The following is an 18,974-nucleotide window of genomic DNA, read 5'->3' on the forward strand; positions in this document are numbered from 1 at the left end:
GCCTCATTTGTTCTGTATATGTGTGTATATATATATATATATATATATATATATATACACACACATATACATATATATATATATATATATATATATATATACAGGAAGTTCAGCACTCACCAAAGCAAGCTCACTTATTTCACAACATCAATAAATAAATGATGGGGGTTTAGTTAGTGAATTGGCCAATGCACGGAAGCCTGCATACCGCTCGCCAAGGTACCCCATCTTCATGCAGGTCCTACACTATCACAGAGTCCCTAACGTAGGGTTAATCTTTGGTTAACTCATATTAACTGTGGCCACAAGCTTTGTTCATGCACCCCTATGCAAGCCCAATTATCTTAAACCTGAGTCAGCTGTTCTTTAGTAATTTATCAGCCAGTGTCAGGTGACTAGTGTACCTTTAAAAGCCATGGAGTATTTGGCAGATACACAGTAAACCAAGTGGGCATATTTGCAGTTATATTATGTGTGATACAGTTGCTAGGTTTTAATTTTTGAGACTCTGTGATAGTGTAGGACCTGCATGAAGGTGGGGTACTGAAGGGTTAAATATGCTATATGAACTGTTATGTGTTTGAATAGATACGTACCACTTTGTACAGGGTACCCTTATCTGTTCATACAATTCAAGGCCTGTCTGTGTCTCCTCTTTAGGGAGAGTTACATTCCAGACCAAAACTGTTATCTCTATTTCTGTTTGTGTTTCTAACTCTCTTAGAGGTTTTTGTATTCTGCCCAGTAACTACTAACGAGCCAATAAGAGTGTAACACATGTCAGTTACACCCATGTACGTTGCCTTTATAAACCTTTGTTAACCATATAATAAAGCAGAGTGACTCTTAACCCTCAACTGTGTGTTGTCTGTATGGGGTTAGGAGCTGCTTTCACTGGTACCAGAGATGATTACATCGAGGAGGCACAAAAAGGGTTAAATCCCTTCAGCTGGGGGCTAGGTCCGGGATCTAGGCGATCGTCCCCTGCCCGGTAAGATAGAGAATTTTATTGTCTGTCTTTTCCGTTCAGGGATTGCGATTACTACTAGATCTGAACTCATTCCGTGTTCCGGGAACACGTGACCAAAAATACAATCCAAGTCCGGGACTTGGCAGAAAAGAAACTTGTTTTCTTAAAGGCGCCGGGCGCCACGTAAAGGTATCAGGGATACCAATCTTTAAAGGCAAAGGTATCAGGGATACCAATAAAGAGGACCAGGGGTCCACGAAATCTTTAAAAGGCACAGGTATCCGGGATACCATAGATGGACCAGAAATCCAAATAACAACGCCTCCTCGATTTGATCACCTAAATGTTTGTATGTTTGTCTTATAAGTACTCATATTGTAATTTTTTCTATTAAGGACACTCAGTGAACGGGTGGTAAGTGCACGGGCGCTGAGTCTCAGAGGACATTGTTGTTTACAGTGATTTTAAGTACATTTGAAAGTTGATTTGTAACAAATAACATTGTCCACGATTGCAGAGATATTAATTGTACGGGTGGTAAGTTTACGTACATTTGGTATCACAAGTTGTGCTGTTATTCCTTATCTTCTCTGTTCTGTCTCTGGTAGTTTGTGTAGGGAATGTGTAATCCCACATGTTACCAATGATCTATGATCAGATCAGCTGAATGCATACATAGACTATTGCTCCCCTTCCCTGTTATTTGTGAATTCTTTTAGAAATATATTGCGTGGGTGGTGAGTGTACACGCATTATATGACAGTGTGTTCGGAACAGTCTATGTTTTTATGATAGGATTGTTGTTGCTTCACCTTAAAATACGTTAGTTACTTGTTGGTAATATGGGATCAGACCACAGTAAAGAGATTGAATACCCCCCTCCCCTCCCCTCCCCTCCCGGGGGAGACCTGCAAGGAATGTGCTGCTCGTCTCTCCCAGCAGCAGCAGTAGCTTGCAAACAGAAACCTAGTGAGAATGTGACTGAATTCTGGAAGTGATTAAAAGTGTTGGTCAGAGGAGGCAGGTCTCATCCTAGTTAATACCGACAACTTACTCATTTCTACATTTATAAACAACTTGTTGCCAACAGTGTCATTAACTGTAAAACAGAGTGTTTCCAGTTGGACCTCTGATAATTTAAAGATTCTGAAAATCATTTATATGAGAAAGAAGCAGCAGGTTGTTTTGAAATGAGGAAATCTGTCAGTACTATACCTTCACATAACTACCAGAACCCCCCGGGAAAGCCAAATAGGTCTTTCCGCCCACCCCAAGACAATAGGTTCCAGAAGGGCCCTATGGGACCTCCACCTATTTCTAGGAGACAGACCAATACATGTTACAATTGCGGGAAAGATGGCCACTGGGCCAGGGATTGTCAATATCCCCCCAGCAGACCCCGACAGGCTCGGGACCCTATGCACAACGATGCACCACCCCGCAGCCAACCCAGAGACCAGACTAAAGACTTTCCCCGTTTTCGAGTTGACTGGCAGGAACAGACCCATTGACGGGGCCCGGAGGAGAGTGTCCCGACTTTCATGCAGCTCACTGGTTACTGGAAGGACAGTGGAGCCACCACCAGTGTCCTGTGTAGGGACCAGTACCATGAATCCTTAAAAAAGTCCGCTCCTTCAATGGGAATTAATGGGATACCCACAAAAGCCTATATTACCGACGCCATCAGTATAGAAACTTTGAAGGGCGTTTATATGGGAAGACACAACTTTACTGTAATACCTGAATGCCCAATAAACCTACTGGGAAGAGATCTTCTCAGCTGTCTTGAAATCACAATTAGTCCCTCTGCCTCAAGTAGCGGCATTGATGTTGTATCACCTCATTTACCTGTGTGGGTAAACCTTAACACACCACCTGAGTTAGAGACTGTAAACTAGAGATGAGCGCCTGAAATTTTTCGGGTTTTGTGTTTTGGTTTTGGGTTCGGTTCCGCGGCCGTGTTTTGGGTTCGAACGCGTTTTGGCAAAACCTCACCGAATTATTTTTGTCGGATTCGGGTGTGTTTTGGATTCGGGTGTTTTTTTCCAAAAACACTAAAAAACAGCTTAAATCATAGAATTTGGGGGTCATTTTGATCCCAAAGTATTATTAACCTCAAAAACCATAATTTACACTCATTTTCAGTCTATTCTGAATACCTCACACCTCACAATATTATTTTTAGTCCTAAAATTTGCACCGAGGTCGCTGTGTGAGTAAGATAAGCGACCCTAGTGGCCGACACAAACACCGGGCCCATCTAGGAGTGGCACTGCAGTGTCACGCAGGATGTCCCTTCCAAAAAACCCTCCCCAAACAGCACATGACGCAAAGAAAAAAAGAGGCGCAATGAGGTAGCTGTGTGAGTAAGATTAGCGACCCTAGTGGCCGACACAAACACCGGGCCCATCTAGGAGTGGCACTGCAGTGTCACGCAGGATGGCCCTTCCAAAAAACCCTCCCCAAACAGCACATGACGCAAAGAAAAAAAGAGGCGCAATGAGGTAGCTGACTGTGTGAGTAAGATTAGCGACCCTAGTGGCCGACACAAACACCGGGCCCATCTAGGAGTGGCACTGCAGTGTCACGCAGGATGGCCCTTCCAAAAAACCCTCCCCAAACAGCACATGACGCAAAGAAAAAAAGAGGCGCAATGAGGTAGCTGACTGTGTGAGTAAGATTAGCGACCCTAGTGGCCGACACAAACACCGGGCCCATCTAGGAGTGGCACTGCAGTGTCACGCAGGATGTCCCTTCCAAAAAACCCTCCCCAAACAGCACATGACGCAAAGAAAAAAAGAGGCGCAATGAGGTAGCTGTGTGAGTAAGATTAGCGACCCTAGTGGCCGACACAAACACCGGGCCCATCTAGGAGTGGCACTGCAGTGTCACGCAGGATGTCCCTTCCAAAAAACCCTCCCCAAACAGCACATGACGCAAAGAAAAAAAGAGGCGCAATGAGGTAGCTGACTGTGTGAGTAAGATTAGCGACCCTAGTGGCCGACACAAACACCGGGCCCATTTAGGAGTGGCACTGCAGTGTCACGCAGGATGTCCCTTCCAAAAAACCCTCCCCAATCAGCACATGATGCAAAGAAAAAGAAAAGAAAAAAGAGGTGCAAGATGGAATTATCCTTGGGCCCTCCCACCCACCCTTATGTTGTATAAACAAAACAGGACATGCACACTTTAACCAACCCATCATTTCAGTGACAGGGTCTGCCACACGACTGTGACTGATATGACGGGTTGGTTTGGACCCCCCCAAAAAAAGAAGCAATTAATCTCTCCTTGCACAAACTGGCTCTACAGAGGCAAGATGTCCACCTCATCTTCACCCTCCGATATATCACCGTGTACATCCCCCTCCTCACAGATTATCAATTCGTCCCCACTGGAATCCACCATCTCAGCTCCCTGTGTACTTTGTGGAGGCAATTGCTGCTGGTCAATGTCTCCGCGGAGGAATTGATTATAATTCATTTTAATGAACATCATCTTCTCCACATTTTCTGGATGTAACCTCGTACGCCGATTGCTGACAAGGTGAGCGGCGGCACTAAACACTCTTTCGGAGTACACACTTGTGGGAGGGCAACTTAGGTAGAATAAAGCCAGTTTGTGCAAGGGCCTCCAAATTGCCTCTTTTTCCTGCCAGTATAAGTACGGACTGTGTGACGTGCCTACTTGGATGCGGTCACTCATATAATCCTCCACCATTCTATCAATGTTGAGAGAATCATATGCAGTGACAGTAGACGACATGTCCGTAATCGTTGTCAGGTCCTTCAGTCCGGACCAGATGTCAGCATCAGCAGTCGCTCCAGACTGCCCTGCATCACCGCCAGCGGGTGGGCTCGGAATTCTGAGCCTTTTCCTCGCACCCCCAGTTGCGGGAGAATGTGAAGGAGGAGATGTTGACAGGTCGCGTTCCGCTTGACTTGACAATTTTGTCACCAGCAGGTCTTTCAACCCCAGCAGACCTGTGTCTGCCGGAAAGAGAGATCCAAGGTAGGCTTTAAATCTAGGATCGAGCACGGTGGCCAAAATGTAGTGCTCTGATTTCAACAGATTGACCACCCGTGAATCCTTGTTAAGCGAATTAAGGGCTGCATCCACAAGTCCCACATGCCTAGCGGAATCGCTCCCTTTTAGCTCCTTCTTCAATGCCTCCAGCTTCTTCTGCAAAAGCCTGATGAGGGGAATGACCTGACTCAGGCTGGCAGTGTCTGAACTGACTTCACGTGTGGCAAGTTCAAAGGGCATCAGAACCTTGCACAACGTTGAAATCATTCTCCACTGCACTTGAGACAGGTGCATTCCATCTCCTATATCGTGCTCAATTGTATAGGCTTGAATGGCCTTTTGCTGCTCCTCCAACCTCTGAAGCATATAGAGGGTTGAATTCCACCTCGTTACCACTTCTTGCTTCAGATGATGGCAGGGCAGGTTCAGTAGTTTTTGGTGGTGCTCCAGTCTTCTGTACGTGGTGCCTGTACGCCGAAAGTGTCCCGCAATTTTTCTGGCCACCGACAGCATCTCTTGCACGCCCCTGTCGTTTTTTAAAAAATTCTGCACCACCAAATTCAAGGTATGTGCAAAACATGGGACGTGCTGGAATTTGCCCATATTTAATGCACACACAATATTGCTGGCGTTGTCCGATGCCACAAATCCACAGGAGAGTCCAATTGGGGTAAGCCATTCCGCGATGATCTTCCTCAGTTGCCGTAAGAGGTTTTCAGCTGTGTGCGTATTCTGGAAAGCGGTGATACAAAGCGTAGCCTGCCTAGGAAAGAGTTGGCGTTTGCGAGATGCTGCTACTGGTGCCGCCGCTGCTGTTCTTGCGGCGGGAGTCCATACATCTACCCAGTGGGCTGTCACAGTCATATAGTCCTGACCCTGCCCTGCTCCACTTGTCCACATGTCTGTGGTTAAGTGGACATTGGGTACAACTGCATTTTTTAGGAGACTGGTGAGTCTTTTTCTGACGTCCGTGTACATTCTCGGTATCGCCTGCCTAGAGAAGTGGAACCTAGATGGTATTTGGTAACGGGGGCACACTGCCTCAATAAATTGTCTAGTTCCCTGTGAACTAACGGCGGATACCGGACGCACGTCTAACACCAACATAGTTGTCAAGGACTCAGTTATCCGCTTTGCAGTAGGATGACTGCTGTGATATTTCATCTTCCTCGCAAAGGACTGTTGAACAGTCAATTGCTTACTGGAAGTAGTACAAGTGGGCTTACGACTTCCCCTCTGGGATGACCATCGACTCCCAGCGGCAACAACAGCAGCGCCAGCAGCAGTAGGCGTTACACGCAAGGATGCATCGGAGGAATCCCAGGCAGGAGAGGACTCGTCAGACTTGCCAGTGACATGGCCTGCAGGACTATTGGCATTCCTGGGGAAGGAGGAAATTGACACTGAGGGAGTTGGTGGGGTGGTTTGCGTGAGCTTGGTTACAAGAGGAAGGGATTTACTGGTCAGTGGACTGCTTCCGCTGTCACCCAAAGTTTTTGAACTTGTCACTGACTTATTATGAATGCGCTGCAGGTGACGTATAAGGGAGGATGTTCCGAGGTGGTTAACGTCCTTACCCCTACTTATTACAGCTTGACAAAGGGAACACACGGCTTGACACCTGTTGTCCGCATTTCTGGTGAAATACCTCCACACCGAAGAGCTGATTTTTTTGGTATTTTCACCTGGCATGTCAACGGCCATATTCCTCCCACGGACAACAGGTGTCTCCCCGGGTGCCTGACTTAAACAAACCACCTCACCATCAGAATCCTCCTGGTCAATTTCCTCCCCAGCGCCAGCAACACCCATATCCTCCTCATCCTGGTGTACTTCAACACTGACATCTTCAATCTGACTATCAGGAACTGGACTGCGGGTGCTCCTTCCAGCACTTGCAGGGGGCGTGCAAATGGTGGAAGGCGCATGCTCTTCACGTCCAGTGTTGGGAAGGTCAGGCATCGCAACCGACACAATTGGACTCTCCTTGTGGATTTGGGATTTCAAAGAACGCACAGTTCTTTGCGGTGCTTTTGCCAGCTTGAGTCTTTTCAGTTTTCTAGCGAGAGGCTGAGTGCTTCCATCCTCATGTGAAGCTGAACCACTAGCCATGAACATAGGCCAGGGCCTCAGCCGTTCCTTGCCACTCCGTGTGGTAAATGGCATATTGGCAAGTTTACGCTTCTCCTCCGACAATTTTATTTTAGGTTTTGGAGTCCTTTTTTTACTGATATTTGGTGTTTTGGTTTTGACATGCTCTGTACTATGCCATTGGGCATCGGCCTTGGCAGACGACGTTGCTGGCATTTCATCGTCTCGGCCATGACTAGTGGCAGCAGCTTCAGCACGAGGTGGAAGTGGATCTTGATCTTTCCCTAATTTTGGAACCTCAACATTTTTGTTCTCCATATTTTATTAGGCACAACTAAAAGGCACCTCAGGTAAACAATGCAGATGGATGGATTGGATACTAGTATACAATTATGGACGGGCTGCCGAGTGCCGACACAGAGGTAGCCACAGCCGTGAACTACCGCACTGTACTGTGTCTGCTGCTAATATATAGACTGGTTGATAAAGAGATAGTATACTCGTAACTAGTATGTATGTATAAAGAAAGAAAAAAAAACCACGGTTAGGTCACTGGTATATACAATTATGGACGGGCTGCCGAGTGCCGACACAGAGGTAGCCACAGCCGTGAACTACCGCACTGTACTGTGTCTGCTGCTAATATATAGACTGGTTGATAAAGAGATAGTATACTCGTAACTAGTATGTATGTATAAAGAAAGAAAAAAAAACCACGGTTAGGTCACTGGTATATACAATTATGGACGGGCTGCCGAGTGCCGACACAGAGGTAGCCACAGCCGTGAACTACCGCACTGTACTGTGTCTGCTGCTAATATATAGACTGGTTGATAAAGAGATAGTATACTCGTAACTAGTATGTATGTATAAAGAAAGAAAAAAAAACCACGGTTAGGTCACTGGTATATACAATTATGGACGGGCTGCCGAGTGCCGACACAGAGGTAGCCACAGCCGTGAACTACCGCACTGTACTGTGTCTGCTGCTAATATATAGACTGGTTGATAAAGAGATAGTATACTCGTAACTAGTATGTATGTATAAAGAAAGAAAAAAAAACCACGGTTAGGTGGTATATACAATTATGGACGGGCTGCCGAGTGCCGACACAGAGGTAGCCACAGCCGTGAACTACCGCACTGTACTGTGTCTGCTGCTAATATATAGACTGGTTGATAAAGAGATAGTATACTCGTAACTAGTATGTATGTATAAAGAAAGAAAAAAAAACCACGGTTAGGTCACTGGTATATACAATTATGGACGGGCTGCCGAGTGCCGACACAGAGGTAGCCACAGCCGTGAACTACCGCACTGTACACTGGTTGATAAAGAGATAGTAGTATACTCGTAACAACTAGTATGACGACGGTATAAAGAATGAAAAAAAAACCACGGTTAGGTGGTATATAATACAATTATGGTTGGACGGACTGCCTGCCGAGTGCCGACACAGAGGTAGCCACAGCCGTGAACTACCGCACTGTACACTGGTTGATAAAGAGATAGTAGTATACTCGTAACAACTAGTATGACGACGGTATAAAGAATGAAAAAAAAACCACGGTTAGGTGGTATATAATACAATTATGGTTGGACGGACTGCCTGCCGAGTGCCGACACAGAGGTAGCCACAGCCGTGAACTACCGCACTGTACACTGGTTGATAAAGAGATAGTAGTATACTCGTAACAACTAGTATGACGACGGTATAAAGAACGAAAAAAAAACCACGGTTAGGTGGTATATATTATAATACAATTATGGATGGACGGACTGCCTGCCGAGTTCCGACACAGAGGTAGCCACAGCCGTGAACTACCGCACTGTACACTGGTTGATAAAGAGATAGTAGTATACTCGTAACAACTAGTATGACGACGGTATAAAGAACGAAAAAAAAACCACGGTTAGGTGGTATATATTATAATACAATTATGGATGGACGGACTGCCTGCCGAGTTCCGACACAGAGGTAGCCACAGCCGTGAACTACCGCACTGTACACTGGTTGATAAAGAGATAGTAGTATACTCGTAACAACTAGTATGACTATGACGACGGTATAAAGAAAGAAAAAAAAAACCACGGTTAGGTGGTATATAATACAATTATGGATGGACGGACTGCCTGCCGAGTGCCGACACAGAGGTAGCCACAGCCGTGAACTACCGCACTGTACTGTGTCTGCTGCTAATATAGACTGGTTGATAAAGAGATAGTATACAATACTACTAATATACTGGTGGTCAGGCACTGGTCACCACTAGTCACACTGGCAGTGGCACTCCTGCAGCAAAAGTGTGCACTGTTTAATTTTAATATAATATTATTTATCATGTACTCCTGGCTCCTGCTATAACAACCTGCAGTGCTCCCCAGTCTCCCCCACAATTATAAGCTTTATATACAATACATTGATGTGCAGCACACTGGGCTGAGCAGTGCACACAGACTGAGTCACTGTGTGACTGTGTATCGTTTTTTTCAGGCAGAGAACGGATATATTAAATAAAACAAACAACTGCACTGTCTCTGGTGGTCACTGGTCACTGTGGTCGTCAGTCACTAAACTCTGTCTGCACTCTGCACTCTCTTCTAATCTACAGTATCACAGCAATCTCTCTCTCTCTCTCTCTTCTAAATCTAATCTAAATGGAGAGGACGCCAGCCACGTCCTCTCCCTATCAATCTCAATGCACGTGTGAAAATGGCGGCGACGCGCGGCTCCTTATATAGAATCCGAGTCTCGCGAGAATCCGACAGCGTCATGATGACGTTCGGGCGCGCTCGGGTTAACCGAGCAAGGCGGGAAGATCCGAGTCGCTCGGACCCGTGAAAAAAAAAGTGAAGTTCGTGCGGGTTCGGATTCAAAGAAACCGAACCCGCTCATCTCTACTGTAAACCCCCAGGTATGGTCAGAGGGGCCCTATGACACTGGCCTAATATCTTGTACCCCCTACAAGGCCACACTGAAACCTGATGTACACCCCTTTACCAGAAACAATATCCATTGTCTAAAAGAAAAAATAGAAGGTCTTAGACCTATGGTACAGCAATTTTTAGAGCAAGGCATTCTTAGACATGTAGTATCCCCATACTGCACACCAGTTAACCCTGTAGCAAAAGTAGATGGGACTATAAGGTTTGTGCAAGATCTTAGAGCAATTAATCAGCTAATTGTTCCCATTGCACCAATTGTACCTGATGTAAACTCACTCCTCTCAGCCATCCCTGTAGATGCTGCATTTTTTTCAGTGATTAATTTAAAAAAATGCATTTTTCAGCATACCAGTGGACCCCCAAACACAGTTACTTTTTGCTTTTTCTTTTGAGGGCAAGCAGTTAACATGGTGCAGATTACCACAGGTATGTTTATTCACCTGTTGTGTATAGCATTGTACTCCAAGCCACATTGGCTCCCTGGCACCCCCCCTATGGTTCTGTCCTGCTACAGCATGCAGATGATCTGCTTCTCTGTAGTCAAACTGTTAAACTGGCTCTGTGAATGTGGACACAAGGTGTCTAAAAACTAAAATGCAATGGTGTAAAAAGCATGTCGATTATTTGGGTTTTGTACTCACAGAGGGAGAAAGGAAAATCAGTCCACAACGCATTCAGTCTGTATTGGGCCTGGTCACCCCAACTACTCAGAAGGAAATGCTATCCTTTCTGGGCATGATTAATTATTGCAGACAGTGGATATCTGATTGTTCCTACTATGACAATATCTTGAGACAAGCCACTCTCAATAACAAACCTAAACAGATTCAATGGTCACAAGAAATGTTAACTGCATATGAAAGTCTAAAATGTATGTTGGTAAAAAGTCCGGCATTGAGCCTCCCAAACTGTACTGCCGTTTCATTTATATGCAAGGGACAACTGTAAAACCATGGCGGGGGTACTAACTCACATGGAGGCAAACTGCGCCCTGTGGCATTCCTGTGTCGGTCCAAGGTATGCCTGCCTGCCTCAGAGCACTGGCAGCTTGTGCAATGGTGGCTGAGATGGCAACTACACTCACCTTAGGTCACACAACAATTCTACACACAACACATGATGTCGTAGCAATACTTAACGGCTTGCATACACAGCATATGTCGGCCCAACGCCTTAGTGGGTATGAAGTCCTATTGCAAAGCAGCCCATCCCTCATCATCAAATATGCAAACACGTCATCAGGCCCAGCACCCATTCTTAATGCACTCCTAGGACAAAAGGGTCCCCAAGATGACATACCTGACGACCATGACTGCTCAGCATCAATAGAATCAGAGACCTCCCCGAGATTAGACATGTCCCCTGTGCCAATACCCGGTTCAGACAATGTCTTTGTTGATGGCTCCTGTAGCAGACCAAATGACTCCACATACCAAGCAGGTTATGCCGTTGTGCGCCTGCCCAATGACATTCTTGAAGCAAAGCCCATACCTTACCAATCGGCACAGGCTGCAGAGCTCATAGCCCTTATCAGAGCCTGCCACATGTACCAAAACAAACCCGTTACAATTTACACAGACTCCAAATATGCCCATGGCGTTGTCCACGACCATGAAGTTATTTGGGCAAGAAGAGGCTTTGTAGGAGCCGATGGAAAAGGCATTTCCCATGCACAACTTATCACAAACCTCCTCCATGCCATCACACTGCCCTCTGACATTGCAATTTTGCACTGTAGGGCCCATACTGGTGGCAAGGACGACATATCAGAAGGAAATGCCCTTGCTGACAGAACTGCCAAAGAAGCAGCTCTACAACCCATTGCCCAGTCCCATATGACTGTCATGACCCCCCCTGCCATTAATGATCAATATCTTATCACGGAACTACAGGCCACAACCTCCAACAAGGATTTGGATGATTGGGTATATCCTGTATTGCAGAAAAATCCCAAATCAGGATTAATCTGCAAAGAGGGGAAACCTTGTATACCCCAAACAAGTGCCCCTTTGTTCATTGCTCACTACCATGGGGTAGGACAAACTTAGGAAGGCCACAGGAGGTACCTTCCACAAATGGAAACAGGTCCTTCCCATTATCTTAGCAGAAATCAGAATGACCCCATAAAAGACCCTAGGTTATTCACCCTTTGAAATACTTATGGGTAGGCCCTTTCCCACACCTTGGGCTAAGAAACCATTAGTAGTCCAGGAAGGAGACCTAGAATTGATAAAGGAAGAATATGTGAGGTCCCTCATCAGCAAATTAGATGAAATTGAACACAAGGTTGTTTGTAAAAATCCTTTTAATCCACAGGAACCGACACATCCTTTTCAAGTCGGAGACAAAGTCGTTGTAAAAGTGCTCCCGAGGAATAAAGGTCCAGGAGATTTCACCTATGGTCCAGAGACGGAAGTCGTGGCAGTGACCAGGACGGCTGTCCTTACTGAAGACGGGCCCACGTGGATACACGCATCCCGAGTAAAGAAGATACCCAGCCCAAACCGCGAAGCAAGTCGAGGAGATTCCAGCGAGGTACTAACCGGGGCAGACAGCCCTGACCTCCAACATGGAGAAGCAGACGATGCAGAAAAAGAACAAGATGCCTACCTATGGCCAGGGGACTATGTTGACAATCCTAATGGTCCTCACTTGCCAAGCTACAGCTGAAGTAGACATTACACAAAACTCTGGCATTTACACATTCTGGTACAACTCCTCCAACACTGAGGTTGCTACTTATAAAATAGACTTTTGCAATTTTGGCCCATGCCTCAGAAAACATTATGAATGGGGATGTGACCAGTATGGAACACGTAATACCCCCAATGAAGCTTATATTTGTGTTACTAGTAAATATTGGGGTGATAAATGTGCGTATTGGGGATCAGTGGGATGGAATTCTGGTCATAGTTATGGATACCAGCCCAAGGAGGCTCTCTCAAGTAAAGACAAATATGGTGAGTCCCTGCTTACCCGTCTTACCCTTTATAGACAAAACAGATGTGATAGTAAATTCATATTAAGCATAAGACATCCCCAGTCTACTGATGCAGGCACCTATGTCCTGGGTGAATCCTTTTTTTATAACTCCATCCCTTACACAATTCTTGTTACAGGATATGTTTAACAATGAAAAGTATGCCCAGCTCAAGTCCCCTAAACCACGCCCCAACCTCTTGAGACCTCATATAACCACCTTCCAGTTAATGATTGCTATAGACAACCCCACTTTTGAAGACACCCTAGCTATTGAAACTGGGTTTTCAGATATTAATCTTTGGGTAGAATGGATGAGATATAATGCCAAGAAACATAATATGACTAATTGTTATGTATGTGGTAAATCTAGACCCCATCTGGGAACAGTCCCTCTAAATATCCCCTTAGACCAAGAAAGCTGTTTCTTTAGTTTATACAATGACACAGAAACTAATGAAGGTTCCCCTACCTCAAACACTGCTCCCACACATAGAAGAAAAAGGGAAACTCCAGTGGGTAGCTTCGATCCACATGTTTATATTGACACAATTGGGGTCCCAAGAGGGGTGCCAGACGAATTCAAAGCTAGAGATGAAGTAGCTGCAGGATTTGAATCCTTAATCCCTATAATAACTGTCAATGGAAATGTTGCATGGATCAATTATATCTACTATAATCAGCAGAGATTTGTAAATAACACAAAAGATGCTCTTAAGGGTCTTTCTGAGCAACTAGAAGCCACTTCCCAGATGACATTCCAAAACCAAATGGCCCTTGATATGATACTAGCAAAAAAGGTGGTACTTGTGTTTACATTAGTAAGGTAGAAGGGTGTTGTACCTATATACCTGACAATACTGGCCCTAATGGTAAAGTTACCTTAGCCATAAAAAAACTAGATGATTTATCCATAGAGCTAAAAAAAAGAATTCAGGTATTGATAACCCATGGAGCCAATACTTTGGTTGGTTTGAAAATTGTAAACAGGGTCTTGTTCAACTAGGAATCTACATATTGATTGTGATAGCAATTTTTTTGTGTTGTTTTCTTTTGCATTATACCCTGCTGCAGAAAACTCGCCACAAAAGGTATTGAAAACTCGCTTATGTATGAAGCCGTCCTTACAATCCCTCCTAACTCCCCTGCAGCCTATAAGCAATACCTAACTGAATATAGAAATAAAAAGCTCTATGAAAAGAATCATGTTATATAAATATATGATTCTAAGAGGGGATTGAAGGGTTAAATATGCTATATGAACTGTTATGTGTTTGAATAGATACGTACCACTTTGTACAGGGTACCCTTATCTGTTCATACAATTCAAGGCCTGTCTGTGTCTCCTCTTTAGGGAGAGTTACATTCCAGACCAAAACTGTTATCTCTATTTCTGTTTGTGTTTCTAACTCTCTTAGAGGTTTTTGTATTCTGCCCAGTAACTACTAACGAGCCAATAAGAGTGTAACACATGTCAGTTACACCCATGTACGTTGCCTTTATAAACCTTTGTTAACCATATAATAAAGCAGAGTGACTCTTAACCCTCAACTGTGTGTTGTCTGTATGGGGTTAGGAGCTGCTTTCACTGGTACCAGAGATGATTACATCGAGGAGGCACAAAAAGGGTTAAATCCCTTCAGGTACCTTGGCGATCGGTTTGCAGGCTTCCGTGCATTGGCCAATTCACTAACTAAACCCCCATCATTTATTTATTGATGTTGTGAGGACAAGTGAGCTTGCTATGGTGAGTGCTGAACTTCCTGTTTGTATATTTTTTAGTAGGTGGCCATGGGCTGCATGCACCCCACCCTATGAGTGGTGAGTGCAGACACTGCACCCCGCTTCTGGGGTGGTGAGTGCTGTGGTTTTATATTTGTTGGTATATATATATATATATATATATATATATATATATCCAAAAAGAGTACAGGCACTCACCACTTTCCTTGAGAATAGAAAAATTTATTGCCACTCACAGGTGTGTCTCACATGGAGACAGTCAGCATAACAGCATATAGTGTCGACGTTTCGGCTCCCATCGAGCCTTCTTCAAGACAGAGAGAATAACAACAGGTGTATACCCAGCAGCCCATACCACATACTGCACCCTGGATTGCTTATATAGCAAAAGGCCACACACAGGTCCTGCCCCTCAATTAGCCAACAGGAAATGACCATACTGGTCAAATGCACTTTAGAAATGACCTGTGGAACTAAAGGCAAACAGCCGTGTCACTTAAATGAGTTAACCATGAATAGATGTAGTGTAGGGAAAGAAAACTGTAACCTACTAATACAAACAACGGCTAATCGCGGCAAATTGCCGCGAAACCGGAAGTTGCGTGCGTTCCACTGGCCGTGGAACGCACGCCCAGCCAGCGCAATACCGGAAGCACTGTGCGCTCCACCGCCGTGGAGCACAACCACGTGACCAGAACATCGGAATAGTGCAGGGCGGCTGTTAGCCGTCGCTAGGTAACCGGACTGCAACACAAAGGGATATAATAGTGGCTGCATATAATCAAAGCCCTGCGCGGATACAGCAACTTAGAACTATCGTACAATGGAAATGAACCACAAGGTGATCCCAGGGACATAAGTTCCACAGGTCATTTCTAAAGTGCATTTGACCAGTATGGTCATTTCCTGTTGGCTAATTGAGGGGCAGGACCTGTGTGTGGCCTTTTGCTATATAAGCAATCTAGGGTGCAGTGTGTGGTATGGGCTGCTGGGTATACACCTGTTGTTATTCTCTCTGTCTTGAAGAAGGCTCGATGGGAGCCGAAACGTCGACACTATATGCTGTTATGCTGACTGTCTCCATGTGAGACACACCTGTGAGTGGCAATAAATTTTTCTATTCTCAAGGAAAGTGGTGAGTGCCTGTACTCTTTTTGGATATATTTTGGACTTCTTTGGAGCCCTTTATGGAGCACCGCCTATGTTGTGGACTGTAGCAGTGAGTGTGGACTTATCTGGATATATATATATATATATATATATATATATATATATATATATAATTAAAAAATATTACTAGTAACACCCGTCGGAAAATACTTTATCTGTAATATTTAATAACCGCTTTGCATGGAGAAGTTACCTGCAATCGGGTACACACTGAGACAATATTGCCCTGATACTGTAGTAGTAGTAGTACATAGGCTACTATAGACTAATGATATCTCCAGAAAGTTTTGCATTCCAGAGCTTGTTAAATCCGGCTGCATAGCAGCCCCCACAGACACTGAGAGCTGCTCTGCGGTCAGACTGCGGCGACATCGGAGATACTGTATGTACTGCGGACCGCAAATCCTAAGGATCCTTAGTATTTGCTGTAAAATCACTGTATAAAACTATATTTTAGTGACTACTGTATGTAGTATGGATTGCATTATCTAATACCCCTCCATGTGCATGACGTACCAGTTCTCCTTGAAACAGTTGTAGGTTCTCTGGCATTTTCTGGAATGAGAGAACAGTGGTCAGTGTCATGCATACTGTAAAATGAACACTAGGGGGCAGCATCAGACAGGAATAACTGCATCCTATGTCAGCCAGCGTAATCTTCCAAATCATTGTATTAATGGTGGATATATCTTACTAGCATAACACAGTCATCCTCTGACTGATGCACATACTGTAGTACATACTGCAGGAATACATACTGCAGTGATCTGATGTATGTAAAACACATTACACCCCGTATATACTTTCCTCCCACCGCTTTGCCCCTTTAATTGTATTGCTAATCGCAGATGTATTGTAATGCACAGCATTCAGATGGTTCCGTACTGAAACCTATATTGTATATGATGCTGTCCTGTGCGGTGATAAGTGTCCATGGAACTTTGCATTGTTGTTTATTTGGAACATAATGTGCACATTGCTCACTGGATGCTGCTATATTTACTGAGAAGTCCATCCCACGGCACAATATTGCACACTCGGAGCAGATCCCAAACAGCGCAGGATCAGATTACAGAAGTCCGCTGTCCCCCATGTCTCACTCCTACTGCACTCTGGGTCTATATAAGAAGTCACATATAAAGTGTAATCGGACGCACAGAATTCCAGGGTAAATTCTTTATAAATCCCACAAAGCAAAATCACTGATTCAAAGAAAAATCCGTCATCTGCCCCAGAGCTGGATTATGGGGGGACGGAACCCGGGGCTCCTATGTACTAAGGGGGTCATTCCGACCCGTTCGCATGCAGCGGTTCTTTGCTGCGGTGCGAACGGGTTGGAACTGCGCATGCGCGTCGTTGCCCAGCGATAGCCGTCACAGGGCAACGACAAGAAGAGAGATGAAAGTGATCGCTAGCGCGATCGCAAGAAGATTGACAGCGGGGAGGCGATCCGGGGCGGATACTCACCGTTTTCCAGGCGTGGAGATCTGAACGCAGGCGTGTCCAGGTGTTTGGAGGGCAGATGTCTGACGTCAATCCCGGGACCTTCGTCACTGGATCCGTCGCACAGGGTAAGTAGGTCTGACTCTGGTCTTGTTTTGCAGGAAACTTTTTTTTGCATAGGGCTGTACAAGCGATCGCACCCTGCTATGCAGAAATACACTCCCCCATAGGCCGCGTCTAGTTGATCGCACGAGCAGCAAAAAGTTGCTACGTGCGATCATCTCAGAATGAGGGCTTAAGAGCATAAGGGTGTGTACACACGGTGAGATCTTTTCTTCCGATTCTGACTATATAGTCAGAATCGGAAGAAAAGATAGTGCAGATCGCAAGGTGACAGTCACCTTGCGATCCCGATCCGATGCGCGGCCCCGCGCGGTCGGCATCTGCAGAAAAAATAGACTCTGCAGGAAAGTCAATCTTGACTATCTCTATAGAAGAGATAGTCAGGATTGACACTTAGCCAGTATCGCTAGGCACATAATGAGTGTGCTTGCGATCCTGGTACTGTGCGATTTTGGCTAAGTGCCGACCCGGCCCCCCGTCGCACAGTGAGAATCGGTTAAGTCCGAATCTCACCGTGTGTACACACCGTTAAGGGCTGATTCAGAGGATTTATCAGTCAAGTGTGTGAGAACCAGGGAGCATTTGTGGGAGGCTACCCCCCTGCCCACTTATCGCCCTCACTACCCCCCTGCGCACTTACCGCCCTGCCCACTTACCGCCCTCACAACCCCCCTGCCCACTTACCGCCCTCACTACCCCCCTGCCCACTTACCGCCCACACTACCCCCCTGCCCACTTATCGCCCTCACAACCCCCCTGCCCACTTACCGCCCTCACAACCCCCCTGCCCACTTATCGCCCTCACTACCCCCCTGCCCACTTATCGCCCTCACTACCCCCTGCCCACTTACCGCCCTCACTACCCCCCTGCCCACTTACCGCCCTCACAACCCCCCTGCCCACTTACCGCCCTCACAACCCCCCTGCCCACTTACCGCCCTCACTACCCCCTGCCCACTTACCACCCTCACTACCCCCCTGCCCACTTACCGCCCTCACTACCCCCCTGCCCACTTATCCCCCTCACTACCCCCATGCCCACTTATCCCCCTCACTACCCCCCTGCCCACTTATCCCCCTCACTACCCCCCTCACTACCCCCCTGCCCACTTATCCCCCTCACTACCCCCCTGCCCACTTACCGCTCACACTACCCCCCTGCCCACTTACCGCCCACACTACCCCCCCTGCCCACTTACCGCCCACACTACCCCCCTGCCCACTTACCGCCCACACTACTCCCCTGCCCACTTACCGCCCTCACTACCCCCCTGCCCACTTACCACCCACACTACCCCCCTGCCCACTTACCGCCCTCACTACCCCCCTGCCCACTTACCGCCCACACTAACCCCCAATCCACTTACCGCCCTCACTACCCCCCTGCCCACTTATTGCCCTCACTAACCCCCAATCCACTTACCGCCCTCACTACCTCACTGCCCACTTACCGCCCACACTAACCCCCAATCCACTTACCGC

At 46.1% G+C, this 18,974-nt stretch overlaps 1 protein-coding gene and 1 long non-coding RNA gene across 2 annotated transcripts in view; one reads left to right on the top strand and one right to left on the bottom strand.

Moving 5' to 3' along the window:
- Window positions 1-18,974, bottom strand: part of LOC135036475 (BOS complex subunit NCLN-like) — an 81,603-nt gene that overhangs the window by 27,681 nt on the left and 34,948 nt on the right. Inside the window, exon 11 of the mRNA XM_063954498.1 lies at window positions 16,443-16,481. Within this exon, the coding sequence (XP_063810568.1) occupies window positions 16,443-16,481 (39 nt within the window). The remainder of the gene's footprint in view (window positions 1-16,442; window positions 16,482-18,974) is intronic.
- LOC135053586 (uncharacterized) lies at window positions 551-14,557 on the top strand. The gene is made up of 2 exons (XR_010242923.1): window positions 551-1,319; window positions 12,351-14,557. It is a non-coding gene; the product is annotated as an uncharacterized LOC135053586 (long non-coding RNA).

This window comes from Pseudophryne corroboree, chromosome 1, assembly GCF_028390025.1.
Source record: "Pseudophryne corroboree isolate aPseCor3 chromosome 1, aPseCor3.hap2, whole genome shotgun sequence".
In the NCBI taxonomy this organism is placed as follows: Eukaryota; Metazoa; Chordata; class Amphibia; order Anura; family Myobatrachidae; genus Pseudophryne; species Pseudophryne corroboree.